We start from the raw sequence: 11786 nt of genomic DNA, 5'->3' as shown, positions 1-11786 counted from the left end.
GGTAGTTAATTGGTGGTCCACTTCTAATATGTATCGATGTTTGATTAATATAACGCGAACCCGATGGGGCTTGAATTAAGGGCAACAGACCTAACATTGAATAATTGATGTGATGTGAAGTAGTTAATATATCTAAAGTGGCATATAACTCATTTCCTTAAACTTTTAAATAAAGATAGGTCCAATTGAATATGTTAACTAACTCGGACTTGGGCTCTCTCCCCTCTTGGTGATCTCCTCAAATAAAGGTATCGAACTTTTCTTGCGCGCTTCCAATATAATCTCACGCACGGGGATGTCGTTCGTCTTATATGGGATCCTTTTTAACTGACGAATTCGATTGGCGTCGAGTTTTGGGCCGACCGAGTCAAACGTCTGACGGTGCTGAGTCACCTTCCTTAACGACCTCGATGCTAGCACATCGTTCAGCCACGTCAAACACTTGACGGAGGAGCAGTGTCGACACTGCAAAGACAGGCAGCCCGGAAAACGAGTCCCAGTTGCAGCGTCGTACGCCAGAACTTTTCCCTTCCTCTTTTCCCGACTCTCGTTCTTTAAGAGGAAATGCAATTCGGTTCTTTTGTACGCGCACTGTCTGTATTTCTCGTACGTGACACTTACCTCGAAAGATTAATTACATGCACTTACGAGATTTAACTTTTCTCCGCGCGCATTCTTTCCATGTTACATAATGACTCTCGTAAACGCCCTAGTATGGGGCCAACTGCTTTATTCCCTGCACAACGTCATGATTAGTTGATAAATTTAATTGGACGACGAAATAATGACTTGATGTTCTTTTCCTTATTTTGCCTCTGTACGCGAATTCAAGAAAGCAAACACCAAATGAACATCTTTAGTATATTATCGGTAAATTTAAAGCACTTGTTCAAAAATTCAGGAAAATGACAGAAGATGAAGTTGGTTGTTGAACTATATGCATAGTTAAGAAATTTCAATGCCATTCGCCCGCTCTGCCATCAGAGGTCGCACGACCTCCGCAACCCTCGCCGAGTATAGCTGGGATTTCCGCCACCAGCATACTTGGGCGTAGTCACGAGGAAATCATCTTCTTTCGCTCAATCACCGAGACCACACAAGCCTTCGACTGTCACCTTAGACCTTGAGGCTAGGCTTCAAATTTGGCGGGCATCGAAGGTCGTGCGGCCTCAACTCGGAGCCGCAACCCCCATTAGAGGTTGACTGGAGCGAGAAATAGATAGGGACAGAGAGACAAAGAGAGTCAAATACGGCCGCGGTGGCGGCAAGAGGCTTATTATGGACATCAACGGCGAAGATGACGACGACGGAGATGGAGATGGCGATAGTGGCGACTAGAGAGATGAAGCCACTTGAAGAAAAAAAAAAAAGAAGATACTTCTCTCCAAAAGTTTAAAAAAAAAAATCAACTTCTACTTATGAGAAGAAGTAGGAAAATCAACTTCCGACTAGAGGTTAATTTCTAAAGCGGAAGTGTTGCCATACGTGTTCTAAGGTACTTGATTAAATAAAAGTTCATATATTCTGATTTGAAAAGAGCAAAAATATAAGTAATGTCATCATCCGCGCAAAAAAAAAAAAAACAAAGGAATCAAAGAAATCGTCTCAAAACAGTAGCGAGAATACTCCGTAATGTCCGCCAGGCAGCGACGTTGGAATTCAAAAAGAGAGTCGCATTTTCCACCGTATTCCCCTACTTTCATGTGACCTTTCTCGGTCCCCCATTACCCCCTCAACTCCACTCCGAACCAGCAAATAACACTGACACACACTCCCACTCCTCTCTTCTCCTCCTCCTCCTACCCACAATGCCCATAACCACCCCCTCTCCCTCCTCCTCCTCCTCCTCCTCCTCATCCCGCCGACAGCCGCCGCCATCGACCCGCCTCTCGACTCCCTCCTCCCCTCCGACGCCGTCGCCCTCCTCTCCTTCAAGTCCCACGCCGACCTCGACAACAAGCTCCTCTTCACCCTCAACGAGCGCTTCGACTTCTGCCAATGGCAGGGCGTCAAGTGCGCCCAGGGCCGGGTCGTCCGCTTCGTCCTCCAGGGCTCCGGCCTCCGCGGCTCCCTCGCCCCGGGCACCCTCGCCCGCCTCGACCAGCTCCGCGTCCTCAGCCTCCTCAACAACTCCCTCTCCGGCCCCCTCCCTGACCTCTCCGGCCTCGTCAACCTCAAGTCCCTCTTCCTCGGCCGCAACTCCTTCTCCGGCTCTTTCCCCTCCTCCCTCCTCTCCCTCCACCGGCTCAGGGTCCTCGACCTCGGCTACAACAACTTCACCGGTCCGATTCCGGTCCAGATCACCGCTCTGGACCGCCTCGACACCCTCCTGCTCGAGGGGAACCGGTTCGGCGGGACGCTGCCGCCGCTCAACCAGACCCTGCTCCGCGCGTTCAACGTCTCCGGGAACAACCTCACTGGCTCGATCCCCGCGACGCCAACTCTGTCCCGGTTCGACCCGTCGTCGTTCTCGGGGAACCCAGGGCTCTGTGGGGAGGTCATCAACAAGGCGTGCGCCTCGCGGGCCCCCTTCTTCGGGCCCTCCTCCTCCTCCTCCTCCTCCTCCGGCAACGGTAGCAGCTCCGTGCCGGCTCCGCTGGCGCAGAGTGCGCAGTCTCAGAACGGCGTTGTTGTGTCGCCTACGTCTTCGCCACGGAGGAAGCCCAAGAGAACCGGCGTCATCCTGGGCTTCACGCTCGGGGTCATACTGCTGGTCTCGGCATTGTTGATCTTCTTTATCTTGTGCAAGGCCCGGAAGCGCCAAACCCACGCAAGCCCGAAAGAGCCCGCGGAGCCCGTTCAAGCGAGAGCCGTGGATCCCGCAGCTCCGAACTTGATCACGGAGCTGCAAGAGAAGTACAACAGCAAGATTCAAGAGGCTCAGAGAGTTCAGAGGAGTGGGTGTTTGGTGTTTTGTGCAGGAGAGTCACAGCTATACACGCTGGAGCAGCTCATGAGAGCGTCCGCCGAATTGCTCGGCCGAGGCACGATCGGGACCACGTACAAGGCCGTGCTTGACAACCAGCTGATTGTGACTGTGAAGCGGCTCGACGCTGGCAAGACGGCGGGCACGAGCGAGGAGGTTTTTGAGGGGCACATGGACTCTGTGGGCGCGTTGAGGCACCCGAATCTGGTGCCGGTGAGGGCTTTCTTTCAGGCCAAAGGGGGAGAGGCTTGTGGTCTTTGATTATCAACCCAATGGCAGCCTCTACAATCTCATTCATGGTATGCACATTACTCATTTGTGAATACCATTTTGATTATTGATTTGATACCTTTAAGCATTCTTGATTGAGCATCAACAAGTTTGGCTTTGTTTTATGGGTCTCTCTTTGATGGGTTCATTGAGTAAGTTTTATTAGGAGATTTCATGGGTGTTCAGTAACATCAGAGGGCCTACTTGGGGAGATAGGTTGGTGTCTGCATGCGGTTAGAACCTGTTGTTTGTTTGCTGGTGCAGTGGGTGGTTCTCGGGTGCTGCTTTTGCATTATTGGCCATGTCTTGGAGTAAATGCTGCAACACATTGCAGCTTTTTCAAACTCATTTGTGCAATTTCCTTGTCTGTTCTAGAAAAGAAGACACATTTCTCGTTGACTTCTTGAGAAATGCTGGAAATACAAAGTAGATTATCAAATTCAGTTTAGTAATGAGGTGCATTCACTAGTGCTGTTGCCTTCAACAACTCAAGCGCGAGTGAGCTTTGGTGTGGTAAACTCAGCAACAACTGAAACTGATAGCTGATCGATTAGATTGATAAAGAGTTGTCTTTCTTATTGTGGTTGTATAAAGTATAAAATCTACTGATAAAACATTAGGGTATGTAGTGTAAGGGGATGCGAACAGCTAACCCAAAGTACAGATTAAAATCAACCATATGCTATTTCCTATTCGTACTGTGAAATTGAAATGTCTCATGGTCCAGGATTCGTTAAATTTGCTGTTATCCTTTAATGGAAGCTCAGACACCCATATGCTATTTCCTATTTGAACTGTGAAATTGAAATGGGATTCCTCTTAAAGTATGCAAGATAGAGCAATAGTCAATTTGTTATTTAATTCAGTTGATGCTTTGCTTGTTAGTTCTTTGCAATCCCCTTGTTGGCCAACAGGGAGACTTTGAGATATATCTCATGTTAGGATTAACACCGGGATTTGCTAAAGCAATCTTAAGATTGACTTCAACTAAGAACAAGTGTGTCTTAATTTCTTGTGGCCATCTACTTCGTGAGCTTATTATACGTTTTTTGGAATCTTAAGGAGTTCTTTTGACACTTTTGAGTACTAGGAAGCTATTGGAGGCATTTGCTTTAAATTGTTTTGATTTATTACTACTAATGTCTTGTTAGGCAATAAAATACTCTTCAATTTCCTCAAAAGCCCCTCAAGACATAGAGTCTTAGACAATCTCTACTCTGTTGGGATCGTGAACTGGCTGCTCCAGTGGAGGGCTTTCCAGCATTTTTCCTCGAATTAATGTTGAATCTACTACCATTTACCTATTATCTGGCAAGCTATGTTACACGGACACGGGACACAACGACACGACACGACACGGAATTCTCAAAAAATAGAAATCCGAACAGTTTCACATTAAATATATATTTTTATGTAGACATGATAAATTGTTATTTTCTTGAAGTCACAAATAAATAAATAATAATAAAAATCCCTTGAATGAATTTACATAATAATTCTCTTAAACTTTTTTGAGTTTCATGACCAGGAATTCTTCCTGTGAGGGAGGGATGACCTACCACTAAGAGAATTAAATAATAATGCTCTATGAAGGAATTACGTCTGCCTGTGCACTTTCTCGTCCCACATCGGCCATGTAACAGAAAAAGAAAGAGACAGCTTGTTATAAAAAGGAGGCTCAGTCAGTGAGTAACACATTTGGATTTGATGGGCCATCAAAAAGGCCTAACGTGTCCCCTACGTGAAAGCTTGGGTCTATGGCCAAAGGCCCATGGGGACTGGGGCAGATTATGAGTTTGAAGTACAAGATTTGCGAGAATTAATTTTAGATTGCTATGGAATTGTGTCCCGCCGTGTCGGACACGAGTCGGTGTCCGACACGTGTCCGACACGTGAAAATTATCTCTGAGAGCGTGTCCGTGTAACAGAGCTGGCAAGTCAACATTGATCAAAGCATAGTAACTCACACGTCCAAGCCTTGATCCTCCAAGACTTTCTACAAAATAGCTTTTTGCAGGCTTGCCTCCTCCAATTGTGTCAATTCTGGCCTAGGCATTTGAATGTAGTTTGAGCATACCAGACTGAAGAACTTTTGATCGCATACAAGTCCAATTTCTTTAATGCTTTGAAGATCGTAATTACAATACAGGTTCAAGATCAGCAAGAGCAAAGCCTCTTCACTGGACATCGTGCCTGAAAATAGCAGAAGACGTAGCCCAAGGCCTTGCATACCTTCACCAAGCATCAAGACTTATACATGGGAACCTGAAGTCCACCAACATTCTTCTCGGCACAGACTTTGAGGCCTGTCTTACTGATTATTGCCTTGCAGCCCTCGCAGAATGCCCTCTAAATGAAGATCCAGATGCTGCTGCTTATAAAGCCCCAGAGTCGCGAAAGTCCATCAGTCGAGCCACTCCAAAATCTGATGTGTATTCTTTTGGTGTCCTCTTACTGGAACTCCTGACCGGTAAACTCCCATTGCAACATCCCTTCCTTGTACCTAGTGAAATGCTGGATTGGGTCAGGGCAATGAGGGAAGAAGACGGCGAGGACAAAAGACTCGGGATGCTTGTTGACGTAGCTACTGTGTGTAGGGTGACATCGCCCGAACAGAGGCCAGTGATGCGGCAAGTTTTGAAGATGATACAGGAGATAAAAGAGAATGTGATGATGGAGGAGAATGCTTCTGTTGGATATGGGTAGATTCTTGTTTGTTCATGAGATTTCTCAAGATGAGAAAACGCGGGAAGTAGGGATTGAGCGTGCATTAGTAGCTTATTAGAGAAATTCAGCCTGAACGAGGTGAATTTTACCGAAGTTATTCGATAGTGTTGCCCGGTGAATTAAGGGGTGTGTTTCGACTCACAGAGCTTTCTGCTGTATCCATGCGATGGTTGATAAGTGAAGTATCATTACTTTTGAGCCAATTATTCAGATCTATACCATAGGCAAATATTCTTCGTGATTTGGAGTTTTGTGCTATGACATGGACCTGTTATTGTGCACATGCTCTTCTCCAGGCACACTTTGCTGAGTTGGTAGTAGACATGATCAATGAGAGGGTTGAATATTGGAATGTAGAGTACTTTCTTAAGCTCGTCCCTTTACTACTGCCGCTCAGGAGGGCCCAGCAGTTCGCCGGGCTCCCCGATCGGGCCTAGTCGGTAACTATTCTGCATCTGGTGAATTTCGTGCAGGCACATAAAATACATGTGCTTGCCCCTTTATGAAATTTAAATACTTGTGGGGTCCTTTGGATTTGGAACTTCAAAAACTGTTCTCGTCTTTTCCCGGTTCTCTCATTTGAATGAAAGGCATTGAAGTTTTCGCTTTGCTTTTAATAAAACAGAGCCGTGTCCGGATGTTTCTCATCGACTTTCACAAACAAAAGAGAGTCCTGAAAACCTTTCCTTCATCTGCTGTGGTCCTCTCCTTACTTCCTCGGGGATTAGGAAAGATAAAAAGCGAAAGCAACCTTACAAGAACAAAGGTAAACTAGATAAGACGTGGTTAATGATGCGATATGGTGCATATGACATCAAAGTGTGAAGAGTTAGCAAAATGAGAGGGGAAATGAGACTACTTTGTCAAAAGTGAAAGGTCAAAAAGCATTTTTTTTTCCCTTCTCTTTTGAAAGAAAAAGGAGAGAAATGGAGGCGATTTGACCATTGGAGTGTTGGACATGGCAATGACAGGTGAAGCAGCACATGGTGTGGGCGTGCCTGTTCTGGCGAGAATGGTGGTGGTGGTGGTGGTGGTGGTGGAGAAGTCATGGCCAAAGTTGACTAGTGACTTGATGGTGGTGGACCACCCAGACATTGCCTTTTTGTCTGTATTGGGTTCAATGAGGCACTCGACGACAAACTTGGGTGGTGTTCGGTAATGAGCACAGTAGTGCATTCGAGCTTATGAGGCTGGTTGGTTGCTGTGGAGATTCATAGCCACGTAAAGATGACGACTTTATCACGTCATTAATGAATATGATGACAAATCCGAGTGACTCATCTTATTCGAATTAGCATGCTCTCAATTTCGGAGATAAATCGGAGGATATGCATATAAGGGTCTATGCGGAACGGTTTGATAAGTTCAGAGTTCTATTCGGTTGGGTGAATGTTTGATGTGCTCGGCATGTCGGGTATCGCGGATCATCGTTGAGGTGGCAACTTGATATTTGGTGAGGAGGATTGATAATGGTCGGAGGTGTCGAGGTGGAGGGCCAACCCACGGGCCGCGGCAAGAGACAGTTGATCCGAGGATCTATTACTAGCTCTCGCATGAGATTAGGCGATTCTCATGCCGGATGAGAAATGCCTTAGAAATACTCGATTTGCATTTTTGGCCGAAACCCATCATCGAAGCACAACAAGTGAAAGCTGGATAGCTTGTGACTACTTGATCTGATGAAAGCGAGGAGTGATTGCCGACACTAGAGGGCCAAGACAAGAAGCGGCTCTTAGCAAGCTCTTAGGATGGTGAAGGGAGTAGGAATTAACAAAATTGTGTACCAAATAAGGCCAGAGAAATTCTTAAATATATGTGAAAACTGACATTAATTCACGGATGCGTCTTTTGATGTAACACAATACTTAGCTATGGAACTTCAAAGCTAAGCGTGTTTAGGTGGGAATACTCTTAATATGAGCGATCTCTTGACAATGTGCCCACATGTATACCAAAGGACATAATCGTGAGGTTTGATATGAGACGGGTTAAATCAGAAAATACCTCATTGAGTTAAATACACGGCGTCACAATATGATTTCTTTAACGCACTTAAAAATGCTGCATACGGTGTTTCGACGACGCTTTCCGTTCTTTCTTCACCCTCAACTGCGACGGACAGCAATACAATCAATACTTTTGCTGCAGCCTCACATGCTCGCTCAACTCACACTCTCTTCATTCAACAGCTATGCTCCAGTTTCCACATCAAGCCACAGTTTAGATGATTGAGTATTTTATGAAAGCCTCTACAAATGGAAAACAAGGATAAAAGTTTTGAATCAGCTCGACCCAAGTTGCTATGGTGTGCGCATGACGACGACAAATTGCTTCCAAGCCGAGACTTTTTAAGATTGTTCAGGGCTTTTCCGTTTCGACCTTATGGCGGTCCGTCGAAGCCTTCTGCTTCTGACTTCCTCTCCTCAACAGACGACCTAATCAAAATGGAACCTCAACACATTGAGACGACACATTGGATAACCGAAAAAGAAAGTGAACCGGTCACATTTATGAGAATGTAGCGTATGTCAGCTCCGTCGCAAGGGACAGATGCTGTAAGTGAGATCCGGTGCTCTGATATTACAAGGTAAAACCTAGAGTACAGGGGAAACTGCCTTAAACTTGCGTGGCTAGGTGCGTGTATTGGCCAATCTACCAAAATACTTTTACATGCCGATCAAACCATCAGCATTCGCCTTCCGAATTATGCTTTGAAAAGCCGGTTTGTGCAGACTTTGCTTTGTTAAGACTACCTTTCTAGGCCAGGAAAATACTGCCATCCAACCGCCAAATATCCAGCTAAAGTGGTGATAGTCGAGCAGTACCATATAACATGTCATTGAATTCCAGATTGAGAAGTATAATCGCCTGTAGTCGCACATTCGGAGGCTTGGAGCCGATGGCCGGTGAAAACCAGTGCAGGCGATAGCAGGGAAATCAAACCAGGTCTGCACGCGAATCCACCTAACAAACAGGTGCTTCCTCCAGTTGCAGATCAGTTTACTTAGCATGTGCAGCAGAAAATATCAGAATTTGAAACTTTGCTATTCCCTTTTTCTCCCAGCCAAGGAGATTTTGGCGGTCGAATTAACAGCAAATCTCCGAAAGAATTACCATTGAACAAGCAGTGCCTCCCCCCTGGGATTGACGAAAGCAATCAATCAAGCCAAAACCAAAAGAACATAAGCAGGATTGCAAAACAACAGTCAAGCCTTCTAGTACTAAGGACACGCTGCACCAAAAAATTAAACACAATAACTTTTGTGCACTGCAAACATTTCGATCACGAGAGGAAGAAATATAACCCGATTGTAATTTGTAACCATGTCCAGAACAGCTCCAAAATTTGAAATTGGATAGTAAAACCAATCGGTGCAGTCACGCAGCGAGAACTTCTAATTATGACCTAACTTGGCGAGGTATGATTTGTCGTGAGATCGATACTTCAGGACATTCACTTGGCCTCAAGCATTGCTTGGAAAAAATAATATTTTAGTTGCTCTCAAGTTCCTACGCTTAGGAGCAAGCATGATTCCACGATATGTAAGGTACATTTCAGATTTCAAAAATTGGAGAACCGGTTCCGATAGATGAATGAAACCTAGAACTTGAAATAAATTTTTGTGTTTTTCTTGGTATATATCTTGACGCTATCTTGCGGTATTCCATAGCGTCATGATGAGTGTGTAACTAGAGCTACTAATCTAAGCTTCCTTTCGAGCGATATTGATGACTATGATTTTTATTTTGTAATATTTCATATTTATTCGTGTGTCTAAATATAAGCAAGTGATGGTCATTAAATGTGAAGATTCACTACAATCGTTAATTACGAATACATATGGAACTTGGGTAAATCCTAAAGCGCGTAATAGGATACATTCTAGGTTTCAAGTTTCGGGTTCCAAAAAATGAGGAACTTATTCTGATGAATTGGTTTTAAATTTCAGATGGAACCTATAGGAAAACTGGAACCGCTTACCTGATACCTACACTGCCTGCTACCTAAAATGGTATAGTCAAGTGCCTGTGGAAATGATAAATAAATAAAAAAAAAAAGGAAAGCAAAGGCCATGGGGTAACAGATATCAAAGGTCTGGCAGTCCGGTTCCTATAACTTAATCATCTGAACTTGCAACACCTTGATTGACATTGTGAAGAAATGCTCTGGTTATGACCATTTGAAATGCACAAAAGGCAAAGCAATCACCCGGTGGATAAAGTCCTAAAGGAAATGACTACCTAAGACGAGCATCTCCAGCATTTGAGCATGACAGGTTCCTGACCCTCACAACAGAAGATGGGGAAAGAATGGAGAGGAAATGAATCTTATCGTGGCTAGTACCGAACATTACGAGTGGATTTAACAAGCAATAACAATGATTCCATCCGACACCTACGGTATTCTACTGAGTATATATGTCATATATATCTCCCTCTTCTGTGCCTGTATTGATGCCAGAACAATAGTAAATGAGAAGGAGACTCGAGTAAAAGACCTGATTAAATTTGCTTGCATACAACGCTGAAATTACAAGCGCCCTTAATCATCTCAAACCATTTTGACACATTCAAATAATCGAACTAAAACACTGCATTCGAAATTAGTTGCTGCAAACCTGAAGAAGTAAATGACGGAGAATAGACTTTTGTTGGAGAAGCATATTGGGAAGGCTACACAGTTCATGAGCAACTCTTATATAGTATGCCCTGCATTCGTCACCAACAGCCACTCTATAAGCAGTCTTCCATGCTTCCAAAGAGGTAGAAAGTATCCTTCGTGGTTTCAGAGTATGAATCTTAGAAATGCAGTCATTAACACAATATACTGAAAACAGGAAGGCACTAACTCGACTATGTTTAGCGACTGACAAATGACAGGAAGGACATGACTGCGCAAATGGAAAAAGCTTGAAAATTCCATTGCACCAAAAGAGAATTGAAGGATCAAATTGCAAAACTAGCCAAATTCATAACTTTGGTCTGGCATTGAAGCATATATGCCCACGAAGAATGCCATGGCCATCGCCAGTAAAATTGGGAGTTGTTAAAGTACATGGGGTTATTGATGTTAATGGAAGTCGACGAACTTTCTTGAGGGTACTGTGGAGATTGATGTTGAAAGGCCACTGCAGGTAGTAAGTTGGGTTGGTGGTGGCGATGAACAAACTCACTGGGTGAACTTTCTCTGTGAAAGACTGCCTGATTATTGCTATACCTGTGGAAGATGAGGGCATGCGGAAGGGTTTTGTAAGCAAGAAAAATGATTGGGCTCATTGTTTCCAAGCCTTCGTTGTCAACAATGAAAATGGAGGGAGGGCAAGGCAGGAAGATGAGGTGGCTAGGGAGGATAAGAGCAAGTTTTAGAACAAGAATTTAAATCATCTACGGTTGTTGTGAGGTGTACCAATGAAGAATGCTAATCCTAGTGTTGTTTCCACTAAGGATGAGAAAGAACCTACTCTATATTATGTTAGAAACTGCAACACCTAAAGAATCTGCTCCGGTTAGCTCGAAGATGGATAGTATTGACCCATATTTAAGTGTTACACCAGAAAGTTATGTATCTGATCCTGATGCTATTGTGTCTCGCATCCTTTTGTATGTCCCAACACAACAGCTTGTTGATGAATCTGACACCAGTATTGTTAATTTTGTCATTTTTTGAAGAGAACCTGCATTTTCCTTCTAAGCAGGGCTTAGATCATATCCTAAACCAATGTTTCTGATCATGTCCAAGCCAGCCACCGATTTTTGGTGGGAAGAGTACTGGTCTGTCATTCAGAGACGCTAGTGCTATCAGGATTGCCTTGGCAGATACCTCCAATATGTAAAGAGGGAAGGAGCATGTTATGTGGATCCT

General features: G+C 44.4%; 1 protein-coding gene across 1 annotated transcript; it reads left to right on the top strand.

The window, feature by feature from the left end:
• Positions 1–1765: 1765 nt before the first annotated feature.
• On the top strand, positions 1766–6197 carry LOC115740195 (probable inactive receptor kinase At5g67200; the record flags this gene model as incomplete). The annotated part of the gene is given in 3 exon segments (XM_030673651.2): positions 1766–3160; positions 3162–3225; positions 5346–6197. Coding segments are annotated over 3 exon segments (2016 nt in total), but the record flags the coding sequence as incomplete, so codon positions are not given.
• Between the last annotated feature and the right edge of the window lie 5589 nt (positions 6198–11786).

The sequence above is a fragment of the Rhodamnia argentea genome, chromosome 1 (genome assembly GCF_020921035.1).
Source record: "Rhodamnia argentea isolate NSW1041297 chromosome 1, ASM2092103v1, whole genome shotgun sequence".
NCBI classification, from domain to species: domain Eukaryota; kingdom Viridiplantae; phylum Streptophyta; class Magnoliopsida; order Myrtales; family Myrtaceae; genus Rhodamnia; species Rhodamnia argentea.
This window is presented reverse-complemented; position numbering and strand designations above follow the sequence as displayed.